Below are 17,294 nucleotides of genomic sequence, written 5' to 3' on the forward strand. Positions count from 1 at the left end.
ATATTAGTGGTTTCTAACTTTTTTGAGTCATAAGCCCTCCTAACATTTTTGTACACGTTTATCATGAATTTGTTATATATGCAAATTCTAATCTCACCTCAAGAGATTCTGATCCAGCCCTGCTGGCATTGCTCAGTGGTTAACTGCCAACCTATGAACCAGGAGACCACAGTTCAATTCCTGGTGAGGGCACATGCTTGAATTATGGGCTCAGTTTCCAGTGCAAGGGGCAGCCAATCAATGATTCTTTCTCATCATTGATGTTTCTATGTTTCCCTCTCCATTCCTATCTGAAGTCAATGAAAATAGATTTTTAAGAAAAAAAAGAGATTCTGATCCAGCAGGTCTGAGTTAGGTTTTAGAAATCTATATGTGTAATCACCATCCTAGGTGATTCTGGTGTAGGGTCTTGTCAGACCATATGTTTAAAAGCTGCTCCTGGCTCAGCCAGTGTGGCTCAGTGATGGCGCATCAACCTATGAACCAGGGGATCATGGTTCAATTCCTGGTCAGGGCACATGCCTGGGTTGCGGGCTCGATCCTCTGTGTGGGGTGTGGAGGAGGCAACCGATCGATGATTCCCTCTCATTATTGATGTTTCTACCTCTTTCTCCCTTTCCCTTCCTCTCTGAAATCACTAAAGTATATTTTAAAAAATAAAAACTGCTTCTGGGTTATAGTTTCAGGGAGTTTGCAGATTCCATGCCGTCAGTGCATGAATCTTACCTGATACAAGTGAGCAACACCTTCAATAAGTTATATAGTAAAAACAATAATGAGTTTCTTAGGGTGTGTGATACTGGTATGTTAGAAAATTAATGATTTTTATTCAAATTTATGTGCAAAAGCAAGTCACATGGCTATATTTAACTTATGGGGTCTCTCTTTTTAGTAATGTAACAAATTGATATTTTTTTCTAATATTGAGCCACTTTGACATTCCTGGGATAAATTGTGCATAATTATAAGGTGTCATTCTGTTGATATACCACTTGTTTATTTTATTTTTTTTTTTAAATATATTTTATTGATTTTTTACAGAGAGGAAGGGAGAGAGATAGACAGTTAGAAACATCGATGAGAGAGAAACATCGATCAGCTGCCTCCTGCACACTCCCTACTGAGGATGTGCCCGCAACCCTGGTACATGCCCTTGACCGGAATCGAACCTGGGACCTTTCAGTCCGCAGGCTGACGCTCTATCCACTGAGCCAAACCGGTTTCGGCCACTTGTTTATTTTACTATTTATTTAAGAGGTTACATCTATGTTCTCTATGTTAGATTGGTCTAGAGCAGTGGTTCTCAACCTTCCTAATGCCACGACCCTTTAATACAGTTCCTCATGTTGTGGTGACCCCCAACCATAAAATTATTTTCATTGATACTTCATAACTGTAATTTTGCTACTGTTTTGAATCGTAATGTAAATATCTGATATGCAGGATGTATTTTCATTGTTACAAATTGAACATCATTAAAGCATAGTGATTAATCACAAAAACAATATGTAATTAAATATGTGTTTTCCGATGGTCTTAGGTGACCCCTGTGAAAGGGTCATTTGACCCCCAAAGGGGTCGCAACCCACAGGTTGAGAATCGCTGGTCTAGAGTTTTCATTTTTTCTCTTCTCACCAGTTTGGTATCAGTATTTTCTTAGCATTTTAAAATGAAATGGATTATCTTCTTGTGTGGGTTTTTTTTTTTCTTCTCAGTTTTCAGAGTTTATATAGATTTTAAATGTACATTTTGTGAGGAGTTTAGGGCAACTATAAAATTTGAGGCCATATTCTTTGCACACATGACCACCTTCATTTCTGACACTAGCTACATACATGTGGGGTTCCCAAAACAGCATGAGGTTTCATAATTCATTAGAAAAACTCATAGATCTTACTGAAAGCTGCTTTACTCATGGTTATGATTTGTCACAAGGAAAGAAAAGATTAAGATCAGCCGAAGAAAGAGACATATAGGGTTGAGTCCAGGAAGGTTTTTTCGAGCAGAGCTTCCCTTGTCCTTCCTGGGGTAGTCAGGTCTCATTTCTCTCCTTGCCTCACTGTGTGACAGTGCATATAGAGTACTGCCACCATGAAACTCACCCAATTTTTGATGTCCAGAATTTTTATTGAGGCTTTGTCATGTAGGCATGATTAATTGATTGCTCACATGGGTAATCTCAGTCTCCAGGTTGGTTGAACCAAAGCCCCCACCCTAATTTGCATTGTTATTGTTTCCGAATTGGCCAGTCCCCACCCAAAGACTATGTGGGTTTGGTTAGTTCCCTTCCTAAATCACATTGTTAGAATATTCAGTATGAACCAAGGTCCCCAGGCAAATAATGACATAACATTCCAAGGGCCCAGACTAGAAGCCAAGGGCAAAGGGTAGACCTTCACTTTGGACAACACCAAATTCTTCACTATATAATTTTGTACAATTGATTTTTTTTTATGGTTGTCTTCCTGTGATTTCTTGATACCAGGTTAAATTTATAGAGATCTCATTATGGAAAACTGATTCTTTTAAATTTCTCTTGCTATCTCTTAAAAAATAAAAATAAACACTTTTGATTTAACTGCATTTAAATTAAACTATTATTTATTCTTTTCTTTTTATCAAAGAATAAAGGTTCTCTTCAGTTTGAAGACAAATGGGATTTCATGCGTCCAATTGTGTTGAAGCTTTTACGCCAAGAGTCTGTTACAAAACAGCAGTGGTTTGATCTGTTTTCGTAAGTAATCCATTAATTCTAACATTTTGCTAACATAAAGGAAGTTTGGGTGGTGTATTTCTATATTCAAGTGAAATGTTTACTCTATTGATCTAGTTACTTGTTTAAAAGTATAACTACTTACGTTGGGGGTCCTCAAGACCACCCCTGATTTCAGTGATTTGCAAGGACTCATAGGACTTAACATGTAGTTATACTCACAGCTATGATTTATCACAAAGCAAAATCAGCAAAGGGGAAAAGTCACATGGGATGAAGTCTGAGGAAAGAAACACAAACTGCCAAGAGTATTCGCCCAGTAGAGTCACATGAGGCACACTTAACTTCCCCAGCAACAGGATTGACAACGTGATGTATTGTCTTCCAGAGAAGCTCATTGGAGACTCAGTGCCCAGGGGTTTTATTGGAGGTTGGTCACATAGGCAGCTTCTGCCTGTCATGTACCAAAAATTCAGACCCTCAGAAAAAGAGAGCAGGTGTTCAGTGTAAACCATGCTATTTACACAAATAGATTATTAGACACAGTTAGCCATTCTTATCATTTCAGGAAAGTTTTGTCAGTGTAGGGAACTGTTGACCATTCAAGTTCTCAGATTCCAGGCCAGACCAAGCAGGCCTTTCTAAGGAATACAGTCTCCGGTCTGCTGTGTTAACTCCTGGCCTTTGGCTAAATGTCTTTACAGCAAAACTATTATCAGTAGGACTTCACACAGCAAGGCAAGACCAACCTATAGAATTGATCTCAGGTACATCTTTTAGAGGTCCTGGATTTAGTTAGTTAAAATAAGTCCCATTAACCATGAGGTTTGTCTTAGAAAAGTAGGTGACTTTCTGTATGGACCTTTTGACATGGCCTGAAGTATCAATTCAGGCACAGTACAACTCTGGTCTATAAATTGAAGCGGACCCGAACACTTCCAGGGTTCAAGCAGTGTCATGATAGGGTACACAAATAAAGAAGTACAGTCTTGGAGGGTGTACATGGTGCCCTTGGGAACAAGTAGTTTACAATCGTTAGTCCGGTCGTATAGGTTAAGAAGGCCCCTAGTGTGCCCTCCTCCCAGGCCTTTGACTCTAGAGTTCCTAATCCAGTCCAGTTAATTCAGTTCAGGCCTTGATTTCAGGCTTGGATTGCAGTTAATTCCAAACAGTTTAGTTTATCTGTGACACCAGTTCATTTGCCTCACCAGTGCGGATTACATTTAGAGTTGGTCTTTGTGGAAAATGTCGGAATTGGGGCTGCTCTCTGCTGTCCCGGAGCACTGTTAGGTGTGACTGGAAGCTCGGCAGTCCGCTTGAAGTCAAAGCATTCACAGCAGCATGGAAAGTTAACACCAGGAGTTTTTTGTTTTTGTTTATTTTTGTGTGTGTTTTGTTTTCCAGGAAGAGGTGAAAGCTTCCCAGAATAGTTCTGAAAAACAAAAATCATTAATGTCCTCCTGATGCTGAGTTTTGTTTTCTCTCCCTTATAAAATCAGTATGTCCAATGCATTAATGAAAATTATTCATTGCCCCAATTATCCAGACCTGCAAGAGGAACAAAAGCATTTGTATAGAAAGACATTTTTGTACAACCTACCTAGAAAGATGTATCATGTTTCGGGATTGGTCTGGATGAAATCCCAACTTTTCAAAAACTTTCAAAAACAGATTTACATCACCTCCCACCTCTTTTGTCCTGATAATCTAGTGAGCAGCCTGGAAAAAGTTAGTTCCTCTGAAAATAGCTGTGTTTAATAGTTAAGTTGCCTAACTAAAATGTGTGTACACGGAGGGGTGAGGTAAAAGTAAGAGAAATAGAGTCAGGTTATTAATATGTTGTTGAAAACTGCAGCTAATCCAGAAAGCTGAACACAAGTCAATAGTAGTGAGAGATCCCTAAGAGCAATGGAGAGTCCAGGCTGGAAGGAGCGAGTACAGTGCCCTCTGCCAACTAGAGCTTTTGTCAGTAACCACAAGTTAGGAAGGTACTTAGTCTCTGTATCAGATAGATAAAACCAGGCAACAGCTTGATTTCAGATGGTCCATCAGAGAATAAGCCCTTTTCTGTGGGCATTGCAAGTGGCTCCGATGGTCCAACCAAAGTACATGGTGTTTTCAGCTTATGGCTCCACAGAAGTGTGTCTTAAATCTTCAGCAATCAAGTCAAAGACGAGTTCACTGGGCATATGCCTGATTTAGTTCAGTACGCTAAACTGAAGTTTGAAGTTTAAACAGCCCAACACCAGAATTATCAGGTTTCAGCTTAGATTCAGATCCAGGCTTAGGATTTGCAAATTCAGGATTCCAAAAAAGCCAATGACTTTTCTTCAGCGTAGCAAAGACAGTATATGACAGAACAGACAGTCATGTTCCAAGTCCCAGGACAAGACTTTTCTAAGTATTTTACTCTTGCCAGTCTTAGATTCCAAATGGATCCACTCAAAAATAGCACATCAGGCTGGAAGATCATCAGCCTCTAAGGGCCAGACATCTGATTTCAAAAGAGCTCAGTAGCAACTAACAACTGTGTTTTGAAACTCCAAAAGTGTATTGCTATCTGGAGATTTTCTATGTTTTCTTCCTTTTCTCAGAGACACCAATAGGTAAAAATAACAGTAAATATCTTTCATTACAGCAACTTAATCTGTTTCCAATACTTAAACACTTTAAATTCCAATCTCCTCACCAGCAGTAAAAAGCAAGGAGGGTTGTGTATTGCTAACTTTTTATTTTACTATCTTTATCATACATCCATGTTTAATAGTCACAAAATACAAAGCCATCTTTTTAAACTTCCCCTGCTCCTTTTTTCATTACAAATTTACTCAAATTCCAGGAGTAAAATTCAGCATTTATAACATTAACATAGTTGCTGGGAGATCCTACCTGAAATGGAAGCAGTATGAAGGGGTTGTTGCAGCAGCAAGTTAGGCTAAAGAAACAGTTGAAGTGGTTTCCCCTCCCTTGGTTTATCTAAACCCTTCCCCTGCCCTGGGATCTAATTTAACTATTATTTCCTCATGCTTAGAAGAGAGCAACACAAAAGTTTAACCTTTGTGGTCCACCCAAAGCTTACCTGTGGGAACTATTAGGTCTTTTCTCCTCCTACTTGGAGGTGAGAACAAAAACCAAATGCATTATCCAGGCTGTACTGCTTCTCTTCTCACTTGAATCAACATGGCCCAAAAGCAGCCAGGAAATTAAGCGACGCAACTCGCCTGGGGTTATTTTTAAATTTCATAGATAGCTCTTCCCTCTCATAGCAGATACCAACTCAGCTGCTGTTCATAGCCACCCAAGCAGGAAAGGTTTGTCATCCTACCATTTCATCCTTGCTTTCCCAAACAATGCTTTCACCATGTTTCAATGAGTCAGTTCTAGTGAATCTCACTTCTGACACCAACATGTCAGCAGTCTCAAGACCACCCTGGGTTCAAGGAATGCTAGGAAGACTCATAGGACTGACCATATAATTGTATTCCTGGCTGTACTTTATTATAATGAAGGATACAAAACAAAATGCCAACAAGATGCATGTTGTAAAGTTCAGGCTAACCAAGCATCTTCTCCGAGTGAAGTCACACAGGATAGACCTGATTCTTTCAGCAACTAATTGTTACAACACATGTGAAATCCTGTCTACCATGGAAACTCATTAAAGACTCAGTGCCCAGGGTTTTACCTGGGGCCAGTCACATAGGCAGCCTCTGCCTGACATGAACCAAAGTTCCAGACTCTTAGGTGGAAAGCAAGTGTTTAACATAAATCAGATTTTTACATAATCAGTATAGATACAGTGAACCAGTCTTATCAGGAAATGGTGAGAACATTCCCAAAATCCAAGTTCCCAGATGCCAGCCAAGGGTCAACTTTGCAACCATGTCTTCCTAAAGATGGCGGTCTCACACCTGCTATAATTTGTGTGTGCGCACTAGTGAAATACTATATCAATGACTATATCAGTGAATTGTAGACATGTGACTGAGTAATCTATATGTATACATTAAGCTATTGTGTTCATTTTTTCTTTTTATTACATAAGAAAATAATCTAATTTCCCTAAACAATATAGAACTTGTTGCATATTAACTTATATCCATGATTCTGCCTTTTAATAAATTAGCATTTAATAAGAAACAGCAGAGACCTTTTAAAACTTCATAGCATTCACATATACATGTATTTTTCTTAAATTATTTGATTAAACTATTTTATGAATAATATGTTGAATGTGGTAGGGTTTCTTTTTGTTTTATTTTTTCTAATTTGTGTTGACAATATGCTTTATCATCTAGAATAATGCTTGTTCTCTGTGCACTCCTGCCTGGGAACAGGACCATAGTGTGATGCCGTTCCTTGCTTAATATGTACTTTTAAGCAGAAATAGTCAATAACTTTGTACTTGCTACAGCTAGTGGCTTTAATATACTATTTTTAAAAATCTTTGATCTCCTTGGAGTTACCCAAGGCTTATCAATATGTTGTCCTCTTAGGATTCCTGGATGTCTTATCATGCTATCACCAAAGTTGCAGGACCTACCTTTCCAAATTTTAGCCTATTGAACCATAATAATAACAGAGCTTGCTTATCTCTAAATCTGATGTGTTTAATGTATTGATGTTAAACTACATTGACTATTTACTCCCCTTTGCTTATAATCTGCATCCTTATTTTTCAGTAAGAGTGTTATTAACGTTTTGAGTGGTTATAAAAGATGATCCTACATGTTGTGGGTTGTCTATTATTCTGGCATTCATCCTCATAACATTTAGTAGCGGACACTCCTTGTTTACTCTCCTCCCCTCCCCTCATTATTGAACAGAAAAGGCTCTCATATGTTTCCAGATGTCCTTGGGAGGGGTGGGAAGCACCTCACTCAGTTGAGAATTACTTCTTTTTTAAAAAAATATATTTTTATTGCCCGACCAGAGAGTTGGCCTATGAACCAGGAGGTCATGGTTCAATTCCTGGTCAGGGCACATGCCCAGGTTTCAGGCTCGATCGCCAGTAGGGGGTGTGCAGAAGGCAGCCGATCAATGATTCTCTCTCATCATTGATATTTCTATCTTCCTCTCTGAAATCAATAAAAAAAAATTTTAATAAATATCAAGGCTAGATCTAGAATCAGATTAACTTCTACTAAAAAGGGTACCAGAAGGAGAGAACAAAAATAGTAGAGGAGAAGATACAGGCAAAGTACAAGAAGAAAGGTTCTAGTACTTGCCAAAACCGGTTTGGCTCAGTGGATAGAGCGTCGGCCTGAGGACTGAAAGGTCCCAGGTTCGATTCCGGTCAAGGGCATGTACCTGGGTTGCGGGCATATCCCCAGTAGGAGATGTGCAGGAGGCAGCTGATCGATGTTTCTCTCCCATCGATGTTTCTAACTCTCTATCCCTCTCCCTTCCTCTCTGTAAAAAATCAATAAAAATATATTAAAAAAAAAAAAAAAAAAAAAGAAAGGTTCTAGGACTAAAAAGTCTTTCCCTTGCCACCTATTCCTACAGGTTTTCATATTGAAGGTGCTTAAAAAAATGCCTAGACACATCCTCAAGGAATGTCAGAATTCCAAGGATAAAGAAAATAATCCTAATTCTTGCAGAGAAAAATAAGTTACCTTCCAAACAAAACAGACTACCCCCACTCTTTTCATTGGACAAATGGGATGCAGGAGGCTAAAGGAACATTTTCTTTAAATATTTGAAAGGGTAGTATCCTATACCTAATCAAGTTTAAGACAAAATGGAAATATTTTCAGACAGGTTAGAGGATTTAAGGATTCTGCAGAAATGAAAACACATACCTTTTCCTCCACCATTACCAATATCAGCCATTATCAAATTGAGCTTTATCAAACACAAACTAATTATTGAAATTCTGCGGCACACCAAAAAAATATATTTTTGGCCTATCTGACAAAAAAGAAATAGGTATAATTTTGATTCATTCACACCAAATAGTAATTATTGTGTTGGCTGTTGTCATTTTTTTATTTGACAATCTAAGGCAGTGGTTCTCAACCTTGGCTGCACATTAGAATCACCTGGGAATCTTTTTAAAATCCTGATTTCTGGGCCTCATCCTCCGGAAATTCTGTTTCTTTGTTACTAATGTTGTGGCCCCACCCCATAACAAAGAAACAGAATTTCCGGAGGATGAGGCCCAGAAATCAGGATTTTAAAAAGATTCCCCAGGTGATTCTAATGTGCAGCCAAGGTTGAGAACCACTGATCTAATGGAAAAGAGTTCAGTGCCCCTGACTAAATAGTCGGGTATTGCAATGTTTTAAAAATTCTTGTGGCACACCAGTTGAAAATCACCAATCTAAGTCACTGTTAATTGAGTTTAATGTTTTCAGCTGTGTACATCCTGGATGTTATAAGGATGTGTTAAAGTATTCCAAAGTATTTGTATCTTACATATCTAATTATATTTTTTTATATGTTGGTATAAATTTTCTGGTATAAACATTTTTTGTCTATTCATAAAGCTTTTATTCTACTTACATAATACACATTCTTAACAGTTATGCTTAGATTATTCGTGAAAAAATTTCATGAGACATTAAACAAAGCTAATCATAATTTCCAGTTATTTCACTGTTAACTATTTTACAGCACGTGCTGCATGTTAGGCAAGTATCAAAGAAAAATCCACAAAAGCAAAAACCTTTAAAAATGGTAAATACATGTTTTGTTTTGTTTTTTGTTTTACTGCTGTGCTTGATGTACATGAAATAATGGATATCAAGCAATTCACTTTATTGCATCTTGATTTGTACATGTGTTCTTAAGTTGCCTAACACATTTAAATACAAATAAAATGAGTGTAGCAAAGTGAATGAAAGCAAACAGCAGGTAATTTTACAAATTAGGGAATGTGAACCATTTCTGCCCTTATCCAGAGTAAATTGGGTCACAAGTAAAGGAATACTTTTTCAGCTGTAGTCACAGGTGTGCAGGTGTGAACATTGAAAGTATTCCACAGATACACACATGGTTCAACATGTGCTATCCATGGGATATCCATTTTTACTACATCCCTCTAAGTGAGGAGTAGAGAACAAACGTCTGGCTCATGGGGCATATAAGGCCTGAGAAATCATTGGATCTGGCCCTGCCAATGCATTAGGGATGAGGTAATTAAATGTTTGACCAAATATAGCAGGCTAATTTTTAAGTTGATAATTTTGTATGGCCTACAAATCCTATATAATAAAGAAGGAATATGCAAATTGACCGTCACTCTGCCACATAGATGGCGGCACCCACAGTAGAGGCTGAGTTCCCATAATAAGCCTTAACGAGCAATCAGCAGGGACCTGAGGCTGCACCGCCCACCCCCCCACCCAGCCCCCATGGGGCTTGACAGGGGACCTCAGACCACACACCTCAGCTCTGGTGCCAGCCCAGGGGACCTCATGCCGCGTCCCCTGCCTTGGCGCCAGGCCAGGGGACCTCAGGCTGTGCCCCCCCCCCAGCAGGGCTTGATGGGGGACCTCAGGCCCCACCCCGACACCAGGCCAGGGGACCTGAGGCCACGCCCCCCGTGCTAGCACTGGGCCAGAGGACCTGAGGCCACACCCCCTGCCTGGCAGGGCTTGACAGGGGACCTCAGGCCGTACTCCCCACCCGGCGGGCCTTGACGGGGGACCTCAAAGTGTGCCCGCCCCAGTGCTGGGCTGGGGGACCTCAGGCTGCACCCCATGCCCAGCAGGGCTTTACAGGTGACCTGAGGCTGTGCCCCCCTCCTGGCCAGGCTTGACGGGGGACCTCAAGATGCACCCCCCGCCCAGTGGAGCTTGACAGGGTACCTCAGGCCATGCCCCCCATCTGGCGGGGCTTGACGGGATCTCAGGCCATATCCCCCACCCTTCATGGTTTGACAGGGGACCTCAAAGTGCGCCCTGTCGCCAGGCCAGGGGAGCTCAGGCTGTGCCCCCCGCCTGGAGGGGCTTGACAAGGGTGGGACCAGCCAGGTATGGATCTAGCCGAATGGGGGTGGGGTGCCGGCCAAGTCTGGGTCTTACGCGATTTTGAGGCAGACGTGGGTGGGCAGGGACTCGACTCTGGGTCCCATGGTGCGCCCCAGACTCTGACAGGAGGAAGATTTTCATATATATTTTACTAATTTTCTTTAATCTCTGACACTTCTATTATAGAGAAAGAGCAAATAGCAATATTAAAACATTTCGTCTAATCCCCTTTTATTTTATTTTTTTAAAAATATATATATTTTTTTAAATTAAATCTATATTGTTCAGATTATTACAGTTGTTACTCTTTTTTTCCCCCCATAGCTCCCATCCACCCGGTTCCCACCCCACCCTCCACCCTCACCCCCCCCCCCCCACTGTCCTCATCCATAGGTGCACGATTTTTGTCCAGTCTCTTCCCACATCGCCCACACCCCTTTCCCCCCCCAAGAATAGTCAGTCTGCTCCCTTTCTATGCCCCTGATTCTATTATAATCATCAGTTTATTCTGTTCATCAGATTATTCACTTGATTTTTAGATTCACTTGTTGATAGATGTGTATTTGTTGTTCATAATTTGTATCTTTACCTTTTTCTTCTTCTTCCTCTTCTTAAAGGATACCTTTCAGCATTTCATATAATACTGGTTTGTTGGTGATGAACTCCTTTAGCTTTTCCTTATCTGTGAAGCTCTTTTCTGACCTTCAATTCTGAATGATAGCTTTGCTGGATAAAGTAATCTTGGTTGTAGGTTCTTGGCATTCATCACTTTGAATATTTCTTGCCACTCCCTTCTGGCCTGCAAAGTTTCTGTTGAGAAATCAGCTGACAGTCTTATGGGTACTCCCTTGTAGGTAACTGACTGTCTTTCTCTTGCTGCTTTTAAGATTCTCTCTTTGTCTTTTGCTCTTGGCATTTTAATTATGATGTGTCTTGGTGTGGTCCTCTTTGGATTCCTTTTGTTTGGGGTTCTCTGCGCTTCCTGGACTTGTAAGTCTATTTCTTTCACGAGGTAGGGGAAGTTTTCTGTCATTATTTCTTCAAATAGGTTTTCAATATCTTGCTCTCTCTCTTCTTCTGGCTCCCCTATAATTCGGATGTTGGCACGCTTGAAGCTGTCCCAGAGGCTCCTTACACTATCTTCGTATTTTTGGATTCTTTTTTCATTTTGCTTTTCTGTTTGGGTGCTTTTTGCTTCTTTGTATTTCAAATCTTTGACTTGATTCTTGAGATCTTCTAGTCTGCTGTTGGAACTCTGCATAATATCCTTTATTTCAGTCAGTGTATGCTTAATTTCTAGTTGGTCCTTTATCATAACCTCAAGGGTCTCACTAGATTTCTTGAGGGTCTCACTACATTTATCGGCGGTCTCACCAGACTTTTTGAGGGACTTACTAAATTTATTGGCGGTTTCTAGAAAGTTCTTCAAAGACCTTAAAAGTGTGGTTTTGAACTCTATATTCAGTCGTTTGCTTTCCTCCATTTCTGTCATTTGTGACCTGTTTCTTTGTCTCTGCATTTTTTATGCTTCCCTGTGTTGGTAGATTGTCTTTGTGTGCTACATGTTCTATAGGGCCCAGTGGCTCAGCCTCCCCAATTACCTGAGGTGGACACTCTTGGTGCACCCCTTTGTGGGCCTTGTGCACAGTCTTGTTGTAGTTAAGCCTTGATTGTTGTAGGTATCACAGGGAGGAATTGACCACCAGGCCAATTGGCCTTGAGAGTCAGCTGTGTCTACAGAGGGAGAACTTCTGTGCTGAAGACACCCTTATGAGGCAAGACTTGCTTCAGTGGGGCTTTGGTGCTCACTGAGTCTGCCCCCTGAGTGTGTCCCTTATGGATCTGAGGAGTTGTAATCTGGATGGTCCCACTCTGACCACTGGGTACACTGGCTCTTGGATCTATGGAGGTGCTAATTTAGCCTCTGCCTGAGGCTACCCAGTAGGAGCTACGAAGAGATCTGCAGATTCCCCTTCCTTGTTTGGGGTTTGGAGGTGCCCAAATGAGGCCCAGCTGTGAAGCAATGCAAGCTCCTGTGGGGCCTTGGGCCTTCTCTTGGAAGTTCTGGATCTGTCTGGCCCAGCTGCAGTTTGTTAGGTACTTTTCAGATTGCAAAGGGCCAGGGCATTCATATGCAAAAGCCTCTGCCACAGCTTGGGTTGGCGGGGTCTCAGGGAATCAACAGGGTGGAGCAAGCAGCTATGGCTGATCCTCAGCCCTGCCCTAAGGGGCCCCGAGTCTCAGTGTCCCGGTAATCGCTGCAAGCACCTTTGAGAGAAAGCCACCCTCGAGTTCTGAGTTCTGCCCTCTGCCAGACAGTCCATTTTCTCCCTGTATGAGTTTGGATCCCCAGAGACTCACCCAGCACTGGAGTTCAGAGCAGTCAGGGGCTTGTGACTCCCTCCCGATTCAAAAAGACAGCCGCGTCGTCAGTTGCCAGCCCATGTCATGTGTGCTTCCGTACCTCTGCACTTCCGCACCTCCTCTGAGTCTCAGTGTGCTTTTCTCTTTCCTTCTAGTTGTAGAACTTCCACTCAGCCAGCCTTCCTGTGGTTCTGGATGATGTCCATTTTGTCTTTTAGTGTATTTTTGAATTTGTTGTGGGAGGCAGCAATTTCCGGTGTTTACCTATGCCGCCATCTTGGTTTCTCTAAATATATTTTATTGATTTTTTTTACAGAGAAGAAGGGAGAGGAATAGAGAGTTAGAAATATCAATGAGAGAGAAACATCAATCAACTGCCTCCTGCACACCTCCCACTGGGGACGTGCCTGCAACCAAGGTTCATGCGCTTGACCGGAATCGAACCTGGGACCTTTCGGTCCGCTGGCCGACGCTCTATCCACTGAGCCAAACCGGTTAGGGCTAATTAATCCCCTTTTAATGTGCATGAATTTTGTGCACCAGGCTACTAGTCTATCTACACTAATAAAAGAGAAACATGCAAATTGACTGTCCCTTTGCTATGCCCACCAGCCCATCAGAGCGAGTATGCAAATTAACCCAACAAAGATGGCAGTTAGTTTGCATATGCAGGCGGGGGTGAAGACTAAAGATAGTGTAGAAGGAAGCCAAGAGCTGTAGAAAGGAGCAAAGTGGCGGAGAAGGGAGGGGGCCGAGGCAGCGGACACGGCAGCCGAGCCAAGGCAGCGGAGAAGAGAAAAGCTCCCTTCTCTGCTTCGCTCCAGCCACAGGAAGCCCTATTCTTGCAGGAATAGGCCCGAGGAAGCACTGTTCTTGCAGGAATCTTCCTGCAGTGGGCCTCTAGTATATATATATAAAAGGCTAATATGCAAAGTGTCCCCTCAGGAGTTCGCCTGGGAGTTTGCTCGCTATGATGTGCGCTGACCACCAGGAGGCGGTGCGGAAAGAAAGAAGGCCCCGGCCGGCAGCCTGGGAAGGAAGGCCCCGATTAGCCCTGATCACCAGCCAGGCCTAGGAACCCCACCTGTGCACAAATTTCATGCACCGGGCCTCTAGTGATGTTTTAAAACATCAGTAAAAAGGTTCCCCACCTCTGCTCTAAGTGCTCCAAAACTTCAATACCTACAACTACACTTGTGACTAGAAGCAATTATTCTTTTTATTCCCCACCAGGAAAAACCAACATGTAGGCAGTTTTCTTTGCTTAGACATGGAAACTGTTTTAACACTGGTCCTTGTGAAGCCACAATGTTCCAAATGTACTATGTCAAATATTTATAACTTGTATAAAAATCCCATATCCCCCTGTTGGCCACCTCAAGATGAAAACAGAACTCCCTAAATGTTAACTATTTCTATTCCCCTAATATTAAACATAAAAACCACATGGAAGATAGAGAAATTCAAATTAAAATAACAAATCTGTCATAAATGGTAAACAAAAAACTATTTGTGGGACAGCATGGATGAGAAATGGTACACTGTGTAAATTTTAAAATGAGGCAGACGAAAGTTGGGAGGTGGGTTAATTTTCTCTTCATTCTCCTGCTTCAGCTCTGTCTTTTTTAGGCATCCAATATCCACAATGTCAAGTGTTCTCTCAGTAATTGCATTATTAGCTTGCTGTCTTTGTGTGACTCTTCACGTAATATATCAAGTTCAGCAATGGCTTCATCAAGTTTTCTTTGCAAAGCAGACTTTCTCCAAAGAGTTCAGAATCTCATAATAGAACACTGAGAAGTTAAGGACCAGCCAGACCCAATCTGATAGGGTGTGTTGGTTACCTTTCTTTTTGCTGATTTCAAAAGCATCTTGGTATGCTGGTTGTGACTGATCCACAATTCCTTTATTGTCATCACCAGCAGCAACCTCAGTCAAGTAACAATAGTAGTCCTTTACTTTTCATAAATTTCTTTTCTTATTTTTTTTTTTATTTTGAGAGAGAGGAAGGGGGAGAGAAAAACATCAATCAGCTGCCTCCCAACCAGGTATCAAACCTACCACCCGGGTTTGTGCCCTGACCGGGACTCAAACCCACCACCTTTTTGTGTAAGGGATGACGTTCCAACCAACTGGAGCCACACCAGCCAGGGCTCCTTTCCTTTTCAAATTGAAAGCTTTGCTCTATTCTTGTGAAGCTTTGGGGATCAAGAACTTTTCCAAGAGAGACAGTACTACATCATTGCATATAGCCCCTAACTCGGTCTCAATTTTCTCTTTATATTGAGCCATCTGCTGTTTCTTCTCAGCACCTCTCATTTTTCGCTCAATAGTGGAGATGACTCTCCAAGATAACCCGGACTCCTATAACATTCTTACAAGCAACTGAGAGAAGATTCCTCTCTTCATTGGATAATTCAGCTCCTTGCATTGTAGGTTTATCCCTGGCCCAGGTTCTTGTAGTTCACTTCCCATTTCCCCTCACAGACATTTACCTCAATAAATCTCTTGTTCTTCGAATCCCATCTGCCTCTTGGAAAACCTAAACTAACATGAATCAATATATGTAGAGTGTCTGGCTCATGGCAGTCAGTTCATACTGGTTTTTGTTATAATCAAGAGATTATCGTGATTTTAATTATATACTGGTCGTGATGGATGGAAATATCCAAATTAGAGTGATATTTAGGAAATGGGTATAATAGGACCATGATTGAACTTAGGGGCTAAAATAAGGTTAGTTTGCCTAATTTTTTGCTTATCACTCCCCACTTTACATACTAACCACAGTGATTTGTTTATAGTGCACTACAGACACCATAGTAATCCACAGTTCTTTACTCATTGTTACTTCATAAAATATTCTTCCACCACTCTCTTATGCCTTGTGTTTATATGCACAGTAATAGTTGTAAACATACTGAGTTATAACCAATCTATTTTTGTATCAATTTCTTCTTTTCAACTCTTGATTCCTTTAGTTATGAGGTGATACTGCAGCTTATTATAAGGGTCAATTAGCCATTTTGTACTTTATTCAAAGAGTAGTGGAACACCATTGGATGATTTTAAATGTAGAGGTAATATGCTGTGATTTTTGAGTTTCATAAAGATTATTTTGGCTACTGTTGGTTGGATGGATTGAGGAAGTGCAAGAGTAAATCTGGGGAAATGGTTGGTGTGACCTCTGGAGCCCAACTGCCTGGTTCCACCATATATACTAGCTCTGTAATCTTGGGAATGTTACTTGGGAATGCTCCTTAACCTCTCTTTGCCTGTTTCCACATCTGTAAAATTGCAATGAAAATAATACTCCTTCAGAGTTGCTGTGAAGGATAAATGAGTTAAAACAGCTTAGAATAGAATCTGGCACATACTGGTATTGAGCAGTCAGATGTTACTGACCATTATGTTGTTATTTAACAAATATTTGTGTACTTACTGCATCCCAGACACTAGAGCAAATACCACTAATAAGCTGAATTAAACAAATGACAAAAGCAAGTTCAAATTAATATGCAGCCTGGATGGTGTTGCTCAGTGGTTGAGGTTTTTGACCTACGAACCAGGAGGTCACAGATTCCCTGTCAGGGCACATGCCCTGGTTGCGGGCTCGATCCCCAGTGCGGGGTGTGCAGGAGGCAGCCGATCAATGATTCTCTTTCATCATTGATGTTTCTTTCTTTCTCTCTCTCCCTCTCCCTTCCTCTCTGACATCAATAAAAATATATTTTAAAAAATTAATATGCAGCCCTAGCCGGTGTGGCTCAGTGGATAGAACGTCAGGCTGCGGACTGAAAGGTCCCAGGTTTGATTCTGGTCAAGGACACATGCCTGCGTTGTGGGCTCGATCCCTAGTGTGGGGCGTGCAGAAAGCAGCCGATCAATGATTCTCTCTCATCATTGATGTTTCTCTCTCTCTCTCTCTCTTCCTTCCTCTCTGAAATCAATAAAAATATACAGTATTAAAAAAAATTAATATGCAGACAGAACTTTGGGTTATACTGATGTTCCTTAGAATCTGAATATAAAACAAACTATTTGGCCATTATAATGTTATAATTCTGGAGGTGTTTTATTTAGATTTCTTTGACATTTTTTATAGCAGGGACTTGAGAAGGTGCTGAATAAGTCACTGGGGAGCGTTTTCTAAATAAAAGAATCCTTAATAAAAAATCCTGGATAAAAGACTACCCTTTTGTTATGTTTCCCTGCTCTACAACTTAGTAATTAACAAATTG

At 41.1% G+C, this 17,294-nt stretch overlaps 1 protein-coding gene and 1 pseudogene across 2 annotated transcripts in view; one reads left to right on the top strand and one right to left on the bottom strand.

Annotated features, from left to right (window-relative positions):
- The window catches only part of CUL5 (cullin 5), a 101,396-nt gene that overhangs the window by 36,639 nt on the left and 47,463 nt on the right, over window positions 1-17,294 (top strand). For both annotated transcript variants that reach the window (XR_004970313.1, XM_036324483.1), the window contains exon 2: window positions 2,625-2,734. Coding sequence is in view for 1 of the 2 variants with exons in the window: in XM_036324483.1 (XP_036180376.1) it covers window positions 2,625-2,734 (110 nt within the window). In the remaining variant the exon portion in view is untranslated. The remainder of the gene's footprint in view (window positions 1-2,624; window positions 2,735-17,294) is intronic.
- Window positions 14,651-15,484, bottom strand: LOC118664075 (annotated as a pseudogene).

Source organism: Myotis myotis, unplaced genomic scaffold (assembly GCF_014108235.1).
Source record: "Myotis myotis isolate mMyoMyo1 unplaced genomic scaffold, mMyoMyo1.p scaffold_m19_p_10, whole genome shotgun sequence".
NCBI lineage: Eukaryota > Metazoa > Chordata > Mammalia > Chiroptera > Vespertilionidae > Myotis > Myotis myotis.